Here is a 16517-nt window from a genome sequence, read left to right on the forward strand (position 1 = left end):
CTTATTCGCTCGGATTTTAAAAACGGAATGAACGAAGTGCAAATTTGATTTTTCAGGAATGGAGTAAAAATAATTACTTCTTCTACTCCTTCAGTACCGTCTTCTGAAGCAGACATGCACGTTTGCAATGGTTTTGGAGTATTTTGAATTTTTATGCACTGGCATTACAGCATTAGTGACGGAACTCGCTTCATTACTCTTTTTCATGTTCATTTTCCACATCTAGAACACATAGTTTTACAACCGATCATCGATAAACTCCAGATTTGGTTTTGACGTCTACTACTATTACCGTATGTGATTATCTGCTCCTGGGAATAGCACAATTCCGTCCTTTGGGCCACTGATTTCGTGATAGGTCACTGTCAACTAAAACAAGTGTCTATTTATCTTGGGTTTAAAATTCTTTGGTTATTTGTTGTCAATTTTTTTTGACATCTGATATTTCCACATTTGTCAGAGGACAACTGGTTCAGTCTTTTTGGTAATTTAAAAAGGCATTTCTTATTTTGAAAGTAATTCAAAATGCCAGAAATAACTCCTAGAAATATTGTTGAAAGATTTTTCTGCGCTGTTGGAAATGTTTTGGACGCTCCTGCAGTTTGGGTCAGAGGTAGATTCCACAAAATTAGAATTTTCAGAAATCTAGAATTTTGAAAAAAAAACACTAAATTCCATTCTATAAAAATTTTACTCTTTTCTGCAGAAAAAATTGTGGAGCCCAATCAGAAGAGTTATCCTTGGTATCACCAGAAGTTTCGAAGAGTTCCAACCATTGATGAGTGCTATACTGATGATGCAGTTTGCATATATGAAGCTAATTGTCAATACAAAAGAGACAAGTGAGCCCTATTTTGTTAAAGAATCTAGATTTGCAATCAGTTATGTAATCATTTCAGGCAAGTCGATTCAGAAATCTTGACTATCCTCCGAGAAAGATTTGAAGCTTGTTCAATGTATGAGGCTCCAGATCACTTAGAAAAGTGTACTCCACTTTTTCGACAATATGAAGAAGCAACTACTAATTGGTTTATCAAATGTGAGTTTTTACCAAAGTAACTGTTGCTTTTTTTATCGACTCTGCCGTTACTTGATGAAGATCCATAGTAATATCACAAAATCCAGTTGAGAAATTCTTGAAAGGAAAACGGCAGCAATAGCTATGCAATTAACATGTGACAGAATAGAGATTGATTTTTATGTTTTCAGATGGAGATTTAGGGGCTTATCATAATGCTACAAGCGCCTACATGAAACAAAAACATAGAATGATTTGGGAACGTAGACATGGCCCAGTTGGTACTGGAATGAAGGAATCTGCTCCAGCAGAATAGGTGATAAACATATTACTAATTACTGCAAGTTGTGTACATTTTCATTTGTTATCAAAACCAACAACAAAAAGGTAACGTCTTATAACTGAACGGAACAAATGAGTTCGATTCAAAGACAGAAATATAGAATTTCAGATTATAAATGTAAATGACCCTCTTGTCAGATGAGATCACTTTGTTTCATGATACTGTTTTCTGTAGATAATTTGTTTGTAATATAGTGGAAAATGTGGTAGTAATACGTGTTTTTTTTTTGCTCAAATTTTTCCACCTGGGGAATGTATTAGGAACATTTATCTCAAATTTTTTTTAAAATATTTTGGACTTTATACTCGTTCCGCTAGCCAAGTTAGCATCATCAGAAGATGATACTTGTTGTGCAATTATAAAATCAAATAAATATTCACAAAAATAATACTAAGTACCTTACAAATGCTAACTTTCATAATTACCCTACTCGAAGAGGTGCACACCTGAGGCCTCAATTTTATAGACTGGATCTATTTTAGATGTAATCAGCGTGTATAACCACAACTATTGTTCTTCTTGGTGGTCAGTTTGACTTGTCACTATTGTACATTTTGTAGTTAATGTGATGAAATAAACTTACTGACTTAATATCTATTTAAATACATTTTTTGTAATAAAACTTGCTACAAATGTAAACTTACATGAACGTAGTCAAATAAAGTATGTCTATGTCCAAAGATCGAAAGACTAGCAATAACCATGAACAACTAGATATAACCACGAATTTGAAAGTCCTCAAACTGGCACAAACTAATGAAAAACTTAAACTTTTAATGAACAATTTTTCACTTTTGAAATCTATTGATAGTCTAAGTCCCATGTTAGCATTTTGAGTCAATTTCATAAAATGTATTAGCACTTTATCAATAATTCTGTAAAAACTTTTTTTTATACATTTTTCAAATTCGATATCTGGAAATTTAACTTTTCTAGAATGCGGATTAATGAACAGTGCCATTGATTTGGGGCCAAAATTTACAATTATGCATACGAAACTTACTGTATGGACTACAGTTCATTAGTTTTGGTGTGGTGTAAAATAATTGAAACTATAGAAACTTTTCAATAACAAAAATGTAAACAACTATTGAACAATAAATTGATGGATGTAGCCGTTTCTATGTGGTAGGAAATCACAATAAAGAAAAGAGAATTGAAAACTTTCTTAACTATTGAACAGTCTGATTAAATTTTTTTTCGACAACTCATGTTTGTATGCTTCGATGTATTGAGTGCAAGTTACCATCCACCTCTCTCTAACTTATCACAAATGTTAACTGTTACATAAAAGTATGTGTTTCATCACATATTTTGTTGATGAGACATGTGCCCCAACTCAAGGTAACACAAAGTATGCTACATTATCGAAAAAAATCTTAGAAATCATTGTACATCAACAACTGTCAAAATACTTCGAAGTAAATCAACTTCTAATTGGTAATCACTCAGGTTTTAGACAACAGCATTTGTGCGGAACTTAGGTGAAACAGTAACAAGTCTAAACCATATTTTAAACTCATTCGAATCATTATTGAAAACTAATAAGATGAAATTAAATTCAAAGAAAACAAAGGCAATGATTCTGAGTACAAAATAAAAATTAAATAACGTAAAGTACCAACATTCACACATAAAAATAGAAGGTGAAAATCTGGAATTAAAATATCTAGGTTTTATAATAGATGATAGACTGAGTTTTAAAAGTCACAGCAATTGCATCTGTAAAAAAATATCAAAAAAGCTATTCTTTCTATCTAGAGTATCCCATAACATGTCTCTCTTTTCCAAAATTACCATTTATTGGATGACAATACAACCCCACTTTGACTATTGTGCTAGCTTACTGTTAAGCTATTGTGCTAGCTTACTGTACCTGTCGGACAAAAACTGTTTATTGACTTCACAAAAACTTCAAAATAGGGGTATCAGAATCATTCTGCAATGCAATAAATATGTTCCAATTGATCTGATGTTAAGAACTTTGAACTGGTATAACATAAATAAACGCCTGTTTTTCATGACAATAGTGTTTATTTGTGAAATAACAAAAAAGTTAGTTCCAAGTTATCTTAGTTCAATAATTACATATAATAATGAGATCCATACTTATCCTACAAGAAACGTGAACAATTTCCATATAGCCTGAACTCGAAATGTAAGCTCAATGAAAACATTATTCTTCAAGGGCTTAAATGATTTCAATAACCTCTGAAATGAAGTGAAAAATTCACCGTCTTTAAACACTTTCAAAATTCATACGTATTTTTTTATTACTAATTACAAATATATTATGTAAATTAGAACTTTTCTATTTCAAATAAAGATTATTATTATTATTCAGTTTTGCATCCGGACTCAACATTGAAATGATTTTTTTCAAAGGATTTTGAGTTCATGTATTGCCATTTTGTAAAATGTATTAGACTACAAGGTATATAATTTTTTCCGTAATAGGGCTACGAGGCTGGAAACCAGCTCCAAAGCAGCAGCAAAATACTGCTGGTAATTGACACTTCGAAGAATTTGTTTCTTGCTCCATCGACTTCGTTATCTTAAAATTTTATTTTATTTTGAGTAAAAATAATAAAATTTCAATTTCATTCAGATCAGAATTTAACGATTGTACCAAGTTCTCCAACTGTATTTACTGAAAAGTTTATGCATTTCAGTTTAGTGCACATCAACAAGTTATGCAGAAAAACAACATAAACCATTTTCATGATGATTTCAGCTCTCATATCTGAAAAAAGACTAGAGCACATTCAAAATAAATCCCAGAATAAAAAAGTACAAATTTATTTATTTATAGCACATTAACAATAGTACATTTGGCAATTTCCTTTTTAAAATCCACTTGAGAACAGATAATTAATCTTATTTCTATACTCACAAAAATAGTCACAAATATCATAAAAATAATCAATTACATTGTAAAAGGTAACCTAATAGAAAAATGCATTAAAATTGCACAAAAGTTGGTTCTAAGTAACAAAATAGAAAAATATTTCAACAAAATGCAATCAATTACAATTTTCCAAATGAAAGTTAGTAGCATTATCAAAAATTTTCTGGTTACCTCGTAACAAAAATATATTTTGGTATGAAAGTGACAATGCTACCAACTCTTAACAAATCAAATACTTATACCTAATGAAAATACAATCACAGACAAACAATAAATAAAGGAATGCTATAAAACCTGGTTTTTCGTTTTCCATAAGTGTTAAAAGAAAAGAAATATAATTGAATATTTCGAAATTATTTCTAATAAAATTTCAATCAAAGCTTAATTATAAAATCATATAAATATCTCTCAGAAGACTAGCAATAACCATGAACAACTAGTAATAACCACGAAAACTGTAGATAATTTCATGAGGGGGTACTAATGTTTTTGTTTGTGCCAGGAGAATACAGTGATGTAACCCTATTAACGTCGTCAAAACAAAACCACATTCATCATAAAATATTTTATCTTGAACAATCAATATCTAACTTAGTATATCATTAAACACTTTTTAAAAAATATGAGGATTTTTAAAGCTTAAAAAGATTCACACATAAAGTCTGGTGGACAGGCCATGATGTAATCTGTGAGACTGATCAACTTGTGCGTTGTTTTCATTGGTCTAGTTATTGAAATTCAAATAGGCCGCAAATGTTAATTTCTTGCCTGCAAAATTTCCAAATGTTAGCAACGGTTTTTTTTCTTGAAACAAACTATGACCTCATGCACTTTTTTGAAATGCAAGGATATATTGGAAAACAACTTACCACACAATTGATGATCCGAATTATTCTCGTTTTCAGTATCAGAGGGAGAAATATCAAGTTTTTCATTAACACCAGAATCAGCAGAGTCATCTGAAATAATACCACCTTGAGGCAGTTAAGTAACACATTTAATAGTAATAAACATTGAAGTAAATTAAATTTTATATTATTGCATATACTCTTCTCTCATTTGTGTCCTAGTATTTCGTAGAAATTTGTAGAAGTAACAGAACGAAAACAACAAGTTGTATGCTGAAATCCATCCAACACATATTTCTTTGAAAGACTTATTTGCTAATGACTTTTATAAATGAACAGTTAATACAGAGTGATTTTCTTTAATGTTCCCCCCTTTTAATTTTTTGAACGGGTCAACTCAAAAAATTGAAATTTGGGATCATGAAATTAATGCATGAATACTTTATTTTGAAGTGAAATTGACAGATGAAACTTTCAAGATGACGACTGGGCGCCATCTGGGAAAAAAATTAAATGGAAAGGGGGGGTCTTGTGACACATCTTTCTGAAGCTCCTGACAAATGCTTCACCACCCTATGTCAATATCTTCAACTACTACAAAATGGCCGAACTTTTAATATTTGCCTGAATATATTAGCATTTAACTACATATCATGAAGTAATAAGCTTGAGGTCAGTTCAGAAGATGCTCGAAATGGTTGTCTTGAACTTCTTGACATATAAACAGCCTATCCGATATTTCACGTCGAACATTTTCGAACACAGTAACGTCAATATCTCTACAAAAATTCATTATTCTCTGCCGTATATCCAATATTGAAGCAGGTTCAGCTCCAAACAGCCCCATAAAAAAGTCCAAAGGTATCAAATCTGGCGAGATGGCTGGCCATTCTGTAGGACTCGACAGCCAATCCAACGACAGGGAAAAGTAGTATCCAAATAGTTTCTTATTTGTCTGGAGTACGATATGGTTTCCCAATTCCTACCCAAACGTTAAATTTTTCTGGATACTGAGAAAACCGAAAACTAAATGAGAATATTCTAACTGAAAATTGATGTTCGTTGTCGTACTGACATTTTTTGTCGTTTTTATAAACAAAAAATAACTTAACATACCTAATCGGGTTGTTGGAATTGCCATATGGCAGATAAAAAGGAATATTTCTAGAAATATTGATATTAATGTGTTTGTCTTCAGAAAATTATTTAATGTTCCACCATTTTGTAGTAGATGAAAATATTGACTTTATATTCTTGAGTTGTGAAGTATTCGTCAGGAAATTCAAATTGATGTGTCACTAGACCCCCCTTTCTATTTAATTTTTTTTCCCAGATGGCGTCGAGTCGCCATCTTGAAAGTTTCATCTGTCAATATCACTTCAAAATGAAGTATTCATGCATTAATTTCATTATCCCAAATTTCAATTTTTTGAGTTGACTCCTTCAAAAAATAAGAGGGAGGACCATTAAAGAAATGCACTGTATATGTGGACTGTTCAAAAAATAAGGTAAATGTTCAAATTTCGCGGGCTACATACATTCCACTTTTTTTAAAAATTTTATGCTGGTACACTCGTCTCGAAGTCAAGAAGATGTGAATGAGGACGCTCATTCTGGATGCCCCAGTACATAGTACATCAACAACTGATGAAAATAGTTGAGAAAGTAAAGAAAATTGTTAGGTAGAATCGTCTAATCACTATTAGAGAAGTTGTTGAGGATGTCGGCATATCGGTTGGTTCATACCAAGCAATTTTAGGCATGAAGTTCATTCCAAAATTGCTGAATTTTGTCCAAAAAACCTATCGCACGAGCATCGCTCAGGAATGTTGTCCAAGACATTGTCCAAGCAAGTCAGCCAAAAACTCTGCTGATATTAGGATATATCACGAATTCCCTGACGAAATTAAAAGCCTAAATTATAATCAACACGAAGCAGAAGTCAAGAAAATATGCTTCGACCACCGTTTCTACACAGTTGACGAATTTATGGCCTGCAATATATAAAGTTTTTTTTTTTTCTGTCACACACTTATGATACATATTCACAGATCTGGTTCCCAATATATTTCGCTAATATACTCCGCTAATAATTTACCTGTCTGATTCACGGCCGTGGGTTGGGCTACCTATCGGACGCGTGGAAGGGAGGACCTCCAATAAATGCAGAGATTGCCTGTTACACAGACGGCTCAAAAACTGAAGAAGGTGTAGGAGCAGGCATCTACATAACTAAACCAAAGACAAAAGTCTCACTAAGCTTAGGTAAAAAAGTGACGATATTCCAGAAACGGCAGCAATACGTCACTGCGCAGAAGAGTTACTAAGGCAAGAGTTTGAGGAAAAGACTATTGCAATATACTCTGATAGCCAAGCAGCTATAAAAGCAATTAGCTTCATGCAGGTCAATTCCAAACTGGTCTGGAACTGCCTAGAAAAGCTACAAGAACTAGGTAGTCAAAACAGACTGTCATTACCCTGGGTACCAGGCCACACAGGATACAAGGGCAACGAAGAGGCTGATTCACTAGCACGAGAAGGAGCACGATGCTCCCCCATTGGCCCAGAACCTTTTCGTGGCACATCAAAAGCATTGCGAAAAACTTGTAACAGCAACTGGAAGGAAAAACAATCTCAAAAATGGTGGAATAAGGCGCCGGGTATGAGACAGGCCAAAGAGTTCATTAAAGAGCCATCGCCAAAATTCATGGAGTACCTACTTAGTCTGAATAGGCGATCAACTAGAGTTCTAGTCGGGCTATTGACGGGACACTGTAGACTCAACAAACACATGAACAACATCGGACTGGCAGACACAGCCCTATGCAGGCTTTGCCAAGAGGATGAGGAAACCTCCGTACACATACTATGCTATTGCGAAGGTCTGTCAAGGATATGGTTTGCAACATTAGGGGAGGAAAAACCACAACCCTCTCAACATATGGGGAACTTGAGGTCTGGCCTATGGAGTCTAGTTACAAGGACGGGCCTAGACAAGGAACTTTAGCATACATGAGGGCACACACAATAGACCTGCAAAGGTCGCAGTGTAGTGGCTGTTCAGCACAGAAGCTCCATATTAATCTAACCTAATCTAATGCCTATGTGATTTTTTGTCTTAAAGTACATACTGTGTGCAAATATTTTTACATACAAATTGTCCACACCTCATGACCTGCTACAAATGTAATTTTTTATACAACTTAGTTAATAAACATCTATCTGTCTATCTATCTATCATGAAAGGACGGCGACTATTGAGGAGATAAGAAGGGAATCGCTGAAAGAGCTCAAGAACATAGCAAAAAGTGCATATCAGAACTGCTTCAAAGTTTGTGAAAAACGCCTGCCCAAGTATATTTTATCTGAAGGGGACAAAATAGAAATTGATGAATAAATAAATAATTTTACAAGCCTTTTACGATAGCTGAATGAGTCCTATGTGGTTAAAAAGTCAAGAAATAGTCTGCACGGCAAACTCTGGCCATTGGCCTCAGCAGTGGTTATAAAAAAGCCTTTCTATCACAGACCAAGGGACCATCTGTTTATTTTATCATAAGGAAAATGGTCACAACCACTTCTTGCTTGGAATACATTTGGAGTTACTTGATGTGATGACTCATTGAAATGGAAAACAAACAGATGTCTGTGGGATGAACTCCAGCAATACAATAGTTAGATTAGCTAGACGATTCTTTTCTCAGGTGTCAGCCACCACGTCTTTATACACTAGTAGGGCTTGTATGAGAGGAAAGAATTTGGAGAACAATTAGCTTATATGAAACAATACATAGATGAAAAAAACTGTTGAATACTTCAACAATAAAAATAACTAGATTGAAAAAATTCTATTTAAAAATAATAATGAGAATTAGTGTGAGATTGGGTGTCAAAGATCACTACAATATATATATAAGCAAAAATATGGAGGATTCTGATTTTCAAATCCATACGAATTTTATAGCAGGGGAGCCCACGATGCAAAATGGGGATTTACTCGAGCGTCATTGTGACATATTAGGTTGCAAAGCTTAGATGATAAGAAGAAAAAAATTGTATATAATATATACCTTTTCATAGGTGGGGGAAGCGGCTATAGATTTTTGAATATGTAAAAAAATACTGTTGCATGGACATACTCGAGCGCGATTTTCTAAGGGGGTGTTGAGTGCACCAAAAAAAGCTCTCATTCAATAATCTGACGATTTCGATCTGACGCAAACTCGCGGCCATTATTATAATGTAAAAAAAACGCCATTTTGAAATACTCAAGCGCGTCAGATTAAGATATATATGGTTCATCTTTATGTTTTAGACGTGCTGTCTCATAATCTGACAATTATCTAGAGGGATTCGCTTAATCTGACAAAAACAATATTTTTTTTTATTTTTTTTAATTCATTGAGCTTAATTAATTGAAAAGCTCAGGAAATAGTATACAAATAAATAAGTGTATGTTTTTTAAGTAGAATACTTGTATTTATAATTTTTTTATAATCAATTGATTAATTAATGAAGAAAAGAGAAATTAAACTTTCTATGTTTTTTACCACTTTTATTTGTAACTAACGTTACTGCAGTTTCGTCCTATAAGGACATTTTCAAACTTATATATTGTATAAGTTTGAAAATGTCCTTATATATTGTATAAGTTTGAAAATGTCCTTATATATTGTACAAATTTGAAAATGTCCTTATAGGACGAAACTGCAGTAACGTTAGTTACAAATAAAAGTGGTAAAAAACATAGAAAGTTTAATTTCTCTTTTCTTCATTATGATTTCCTACCACGTAGTAACGGCTACATCCATCAATTAATTGATTAATTAATCATCATCTTCATCACGAACGAGTCTCTGTGATCAGCTGTAATGGCGTCACGGCAACAGAATTCAGAGTGGGGACGGAGAGAGAGAGAGTAATAGATAGAGAAAAAGTGAATAGAAACTCACACAGCTGCACGCATTAAACTTTATCAACGAATTTTTGTTATTTCGGCTTGCGGCTTGCGTCAAAATGACGTTATTTTTTTATTACTTTGCTGCCTTCCCCTTTCTTTACGTCACTCTCAAATTGTCAGATTACTGGAATATACACTTTTTAGCAGGTAATTAACTCACTCTACCTTAATCTGACACGCTCGAGAATTTCTGATGATCAATTTTTTTTTACTAATCTGATCCTTTATCTCTCACAGGCGGCCTTATATATGGGGCTCATATTTGGTGGAGGTACTTAACCGGGTACAAGGTATCCCCCTGTATATTAATCTGCCGCGCTTTACTAAATCCCGAAATCCCCGCTTGGACTCCCAAGCGGGGAGAACAAGAACGACACTTCAAAGATACGGTTCGAAGGAATGGGGACGTAATAACATAATGCTAAGGAGATTATTAAATTTGAGCTCTTAATATACATTTAATGTAATGACAGAACTGACAGAGGGGAAATTTCTCTATTCCTTACACAAATTGATCTCAGACTGATTTATGACACTAAACTCCCTTTCCCTTTTAACTCTCATATCTAAAACTATAGGCACTTAAACTTGTAGTCGACGTGATGAACAACACATTAGAAAATATTTCTCTGTAGTACATAAGGCAAGTTCAGAGTTTTTCTACTTTTGTGAAAAAAGTGAAGACTCTTATCCCAATGGAAAATATAGTTTTTTTGAGATACATTCTGTAAGTTAAGTTCTAAATTTGAAAGTATAACTGTATTGTCCAGATTCAATAAAAAAACAATTTAAATTTTATTTGAATGAATTGGTTGTCAATGTATCACCAAAAATATGTTTTACTCACCCTTTGAAATCAGCTTGTCCGGCATTGGTAACTCGGTAGGATCTGGAGCTGCAATGGAAGGTATGTTGTCATTATTCCACGGATTTCTATCAAGGGGCAGCAGTAGACGAGCTGGAGATATCAGTGAATCAGGATTCCCCAACAATTTTGGATTCTGAAGGATGGGCATTTGTATTGATAAATTCTGCAAAAATAAACCGATAGAATCAGTTGCTGAATTCTGCCTGAAACCATGGATGATTAACTAACTTCACTGACTTTAACTCCAATGACACTATACCATTTCTTTTTCAATTGAAATATTGTTCTTTACATGCATCATACACTTTGTGAAATGATTCTCATAATTGAAAAGGCAAGCATTATCTTAAGCTTTACCAACATGTAGCATACATTCATACTATTGAAGATGACAATAAGGGAAATGTCATTACTTGAAATTGGATTTTGGTATTAGTTTTTGCTACAAATCATTCCAATAATAACATGGACACTAATCACTGATGGTTATTTGTTATCTGTCAAAATTGACATTGATTTCGTTATTAAATCAATCAATTTATTCATTATATAAAGTATTCTATATAGTCTCCAATCTTGTGTAGACATAAAAGTAAATACCTGAATATATTATATAAAATATAATATATTCATATATTATATATATATATTACCAGTAGTATCATACTATTATTCGAACTGTTGAAGTCAAATAATTTGTGAGTATTAATTTCGTACCTAAATAATGTTTTCTTTTGAAAACGTTAGAAATTGTTTTGGAATTTGGCGAAAATACACCGTACCAACAAGTTACAAATATTGGCAATGAGAAATAATCAGAAAAAACCATCAGTTCCATAATGTGGCAATAATGGTGAAGATAAAGCAAAGTGGTTTCTAAAAAAATCCTTTTAGAAGAAAATCATATTCCTAGCAAATGCAATGAAGATGCCCAACTTGACGTTTGTTTGAATATGATTGAAAATGGGGAAAGAAAATGCTGGTTTTGTAATCGAAAGTAGGGTTCAGTATTCATTCAAAACCAAATCAAAGAATGTAAATTTTCACTTCTGGAGTAAACTTCATTATGGATGAAGCCGTTACTACGTGGTAGATCATCACGAAAAATTAAAATAGAAACTTACTATGTTTTTACCACTTTTTTTGTAACTAACGTTACTGCAGTTTCGTCCTATACGGACATTTTTAAATGTCTGCAATAACGTTAGTTACAAATAAAACTGGTAAAAAATACAAGTTTCAATTCTCACTTTTGATGCGTTAAAACTAATTTCTAGGTTTGTCGGTCGTGTTATGCACATTTTTTATCCTGACGTTTCGTCCACGACTGCGGTGGACATTACTAAATGCGATGATGTAACGGACGCAGTGTTGTCCTTGTTTCTTTGGAGCAAATTCTACAAATGAGTTGTCGAAATTTTTAAGTTAATAAGATTAATTGCGTTTTATCAATGAATGACAGTTAATTACATGTTACTATTGGTCAAATTAAAAGTGAAAATCAATACCAAAGTCCAATTTCTTGTAGATCTGTTGATGAATAAAATTCCCGTATGTTGTCGACTTTAACGATGTCACTGTATATAATATAGTTTTCAATGACCTCCGTATATATATATATATATATATATATATATATATATATATATATATATATATATATATATATAGGTATGAGGTAGATTAACAGCATTAACTATATTAAAAAACTGAATAGGTGATTAATGACTTAGGAGTGTTAAGACATACTAAACCAACCATGATATAATTTAACTATCACTTGATATTATTTTCTTATTGAGAATCATCACGAGAACTCTTGCATAAACATTTTGAACAGAATTCAGGTCTTACCATGCCACTGTCGAAAGCAGAATGTGAATTCCAACAATTTGTCCATGGATTGGTATCCTGCATTGAAGAATAATGATGTTAGATTGGAAAGTGTCGAATGTAAGTTTAGAATTTTTTAGAATTTATAAACTGTTGCAAATTATCCCCTAAGAAAAATAACGCCCGCCGCCGCTGGCCTCCGTCAATCTACTGTGACTTGGCCCCAAGGTCGCTCTCAACTCTACTTGTGTTTCTCAATCGTTCTAGGTGTCGCGTTCAAGAAGATTCCTATAGGCTTCTAGAGACTTCCATAGGAATATAAAAACACTACCAACAGGCAGATGGGGCAAGTCTAATTGAAAGTACTGTACATAGCGATATAATAAGGCGATAGACATTCGGGTATTAGTCCAAAGTTCATTTAAAGCTTTTGCGTTATATTGGCAGTGCAGTAGTGAAATAAACTTGAGTTAAATTGTACAGCGATGTCAATTATTACCGAATCCAAAGGAAAAAGTAAGTATATTTAATATTTTTCATTATTACATACTCATTTAGTAAACTACACCTTACGATTTGATCTTCACAAACTTCATTTAAAAAAACAACACATGTTTCACTAACCCAGTAGCTTTTTCATAATGAATAATATACGTTGTTCACAACGAAAAAGCTGCTGTGTTTGTGAAACATGTCGTGATATATATAATTTTTTAATAGTTTGTGGAGACCAAATCGTAAGGTGTAGTTTATGAAATTACTATGGACCTTCATCAAGTAACGGCAGAATTAATCGTAAAAAAATACCCATTTGCTTTTCACATATAGCCAGGAGAATAGTTGTTTTCTGATAGGTGTCAGTCCATTAACCTAATTGTTCCTTTAGATGACTTGATTTATAGTCAGTCTTCAAGTATGCCCACTGACTATATTTGAGGTTTTTTTGCCTTATACGAGGAATTGAGCAAATTTCGGACATGCGGTTGGTTACCTCGTTCACAGGCAGATGGGGCGATGACAAAACTGTTGTTTGTTATCTGCTTCAGCCTAGTTCGAGGAATGATACTCTGAAGAAATTCGATTTTCAATTATTAGAAATCATCGACTTTATGTTGATGATAGACACTACCTTGCACTGACGAGTGGCCAAACAGCCCGAAACCGGTCTGCAAGTGTGTTCCAATAATTGAAAATCTATTGCGGCAGTTGTATCGCTAACAGCATATGCAGGAATAAGTTCAGTGGTAAATTTTTTAAATCGGAGTATCCTATTTTACACCACGTTTGGTATTCAGTTTGTACGGAAAATAAAACACAGGGCCAACAAAAAAGTTTTTCCCGTTTAATGGAGCCGGTTAACCAATCGCATTTATCGTACCAACTAATATTAAATCCACGATTTTGTCGATTATCTGACGATTTAATTAAAATCAAATTTGGTTGACGCCTTCCCAGAGTTTTAATAATGTAAAATTTATTATCATAAGATAAAGACTTAAAATTATTTGTCAGCCAACCAATCGACTATATCGTCAGATTTTTTATTTCGTCCAACTTATCCATAATAAAAGAAAAAAAAACTTACTGAAAAGTGAAAACCTGAAAACACCTTGAAATTGAAAGAAAACACTTTGAAAACACATTAAAAATATTACCAAAAAGCACTGTTATAATATAATACTGCCTGTTTTATACACAAATAACAAATATTATCAAGAAACGCTAAAACTATTTACCTGAATATTTTTTAGTCCCGGTCCGTCACGGTATCCCGTCCGAATAATTAAATAAATAAAAAACAAACGCATTCGTACACTAACGGAGACCAACTGGAGGCAAGCCTCCTGTGACGCTATAATTTCTGCAACTGAAATTACAAATCGGGACGTATGTCTATGGTTGGATCGGTCTCGTGGAGCCTGTGTTTTTTAAAGCGGTCGGAGGCTTGGCTCCCTTGCAACGTATGACATTCATTATTTCTGGTTGATATTTTATTCGTTATTCGTTGATGGCCGGTGCGTTTACTGCGTTTGAGTTTTGTTGATGCAGGATACAGTGTGGTACGTACTACGTAGTGAGTGATAGTGTTTTTTCGGGCATATTATGTATTTATATTAAAAATTAATGGTAAAGTAATGATACCCAAGCATTTTTAGATAAAAATAATCATAATTATTTGTCAATATCTTTTGATTTATTGCGATGAATAGCCTCAAATTTTGTTGGGAGGCTAAGCCTCCCTTGCCTCCTCTGACGAGCCGCCGCTGCTCATAAACAGTTTTGAAGTAGTCGGCAGAGTAATCAAAGCTGAATTTTTTAATTATAATAGCTGAGTAACAAGCAACATAATAATTTTGATTCTAGATGGTGAATTTTAAAAAGATTTTTTAAAGAACTGCCTTCTAAAGGGAGCAACACTCACTAGTAACTCAAAAATGATCAGTTGGAATTGAAATAAATTGAAAACAAAGAAAATAGTTTGATCAAACCACAACATTATAAATTCGTATTTAGGTAACAGTTTGTGATATTTTTACTGCATTTTACAAAACCGCAACACATGTTTCAAAGTTGTTATTGAACACACCTGAAGAAATTATTGTACTGTTCGATTAAATTCAATTCTTCATTGACCAGTTGGGTAGAAATTGTACATATGACAATTCATAATTTTTACAGTAAGCAATACACCCACAATATATCATATACATCATATTCTTTACAGTTAACAATAAAATAAATATGTCTAGTAAGAGATTTTTAATACTCCTATAGAATAATTTGTCTATTTCAATTTGTGTAATAGCTGAAGGCAGCGCGTTGTAAAGGCTGACTGCATTATATAGCGGTGATTCTTTAAATTTAGAGGTTTTGTGTATATGCATCTTTAATAAATTTCCATTACACACTGGATATTCATGACATGATGAGGTTTTTTCAAGCAGTGACTCGTTTTTTCTGGCGTAGTTCACACATTTATATATGTATATGCAGAGAGCCGACAGATGCCTTTCTCTAATGAATACTGGCCTACTCTCTAAGTAGTTCATGTCAAATGTCAGTTACACTAGTCGTTTCTGTAATGCAAAGATCTTGGTGAAGTTTTTTGCACTTCCCAAAGACATTATATTGTAAGAAATATATGAATAAGCCTTTGCATAATAGACACTCATGAAACTTGACCTGCTTATACATTGCTTCATCTGTTTTACTGCAAAATATGCTTTGTTTAATTTACAACATGCACTATCCAATATGTAAATCCCAAGTCAGTTGTTTATCCAAAATTGTACCCAAAAATTTAGCAACAGTTACAAAATCAAGTGAATCGCATATGTGATCTGGAATATTGCTCCTTCTGTTATAGAATCTCATAGAAACATATTTGGTAGTGTTTAAGATGAGGTGGTTAAGTTGACACGGTTAAGGTGGTTGAATTTAGTATTATCTTGAAATTATTCGCCGCTTGCGAGAATCAATATAAAGAAAACATCCAGTATTGCCGAAAAACAATTCGTGGCTTTCGCATCACAATAATACACCTGCCGACTATTCATTGCTTGTTCGTATTTTTTTGATAAAAACTACACCGTAATCATGTCTCAGCCACCGTCTTTACCATATTTGCCCCCCTGCGACCTTTTCTCACTAACCGTATTTTTTGAACATACCTCGTAATTATAAAATGTATTTTATCAAAAAAAAATAAGCCATTCATTTTGGTGAAAGTAGTTTTACA

At 33.2% G+C, this 16517-nt stretch overlaps 2 protein-coding genes across 4 annotated transcripts in view; one reads left to right on the forward strand and one right to left on the reverse strand.

Annotated features, from left to right (window-relative positions):
- The first annotated feature begins 430 nt into the window (after positions 1-430).
- On the forward strand, positions 431-1573 carry ND-PDSW (NADH dehydrogenase (ubiquinone) PDSW subunit). Its single transcript, XM_074171373.1, has 4 exons — positions 431-613; positions 707-842; positions 900-1039; positions 1210-1573. The coding sequence occupies exons 1-4, from the start codon at positions 526-528 to the stop codon at positions 1332-1334; spliced, it is 489 nt and encodes a 162-aa protein (XP_074027474.1). The 5' UTR covers positions 431-525; the 3' UTR covers positions 1335-1573.
- Positions 1574-4144: 2571 nt separating this feature from the next.
- Marf1 (meiosis regulator and mRNA stability factor 1-like protein) overlaps positions 4145-16517 on the reverse strand; it is a 48281-nt gene continuing 35908 nt past the window's right edge. For 2 of the 3 annotated variants that reach the window (XM_074171370.1, XM_074171372.1), the window contains 4 exons: positions 12800-12856; positions 10925-11108; positions 5139-5243; positions 4145-5037 (listed from right to left, as the gene is read on the reverse strand). In XM_074171370.1, the coding sequence (XP_074027471.1) occupies positions 4994-5037; positions 5139-5243; positions 10925-11108; positions 12800-12856 (390 nt within the window). In that variant the 3' untranslated portion in view covers positions 4145-4993. The remainder of the gene's footprint in view (positions 5038-5138; positions 5244-10924; positions 11109-12799; positions 12857-16517) is intronic. The other variant, XM_074171371.1, reaches the window with a different exon arrangement.

The sequence above is a fragment of the Leptinotarsa decemlineata genome, unplaced genomic scaffold (assembly GCF_025532065.1).
Source record: "Leptinotarsa decemlineata unplaced genomic scaffold, Ldec_3_MD MMD2_tig00000010_RagTag_RagTag, whole genome shotgun sequence".
Lineage (NCBI taxonomy): Eukaryota > Metazoa > Arthropoda > Insecta > Coleoptera > Chrysomelidae > Leptinotarsa > Leptinotarsa decemlineata.

Bases quoted from the DNA above. Each gene is read 5' to 3' on its own strand.
- ND-PDSW (XM_074171373.1), top strand. From the start codon at position 526: ATGCCAGAAATAACTCCTAGAAATATTGTTGAAAGATTTTTCTGCGCT. The intron at 843-899 runs GTGAGCCCTATT...TAATCATTTCAG, and splicing joins TGTCAATACAAAAGAGACAA to GCAAGTCGATTCAGAAATCT. The intron at 1,040-1,209 runs GTGAGTTTTTAC...TTATGTTTTCAG, and splicing joins TACTAATTGGTTTATCAAAT to ATGGAGATTTAGGGGCTTAT.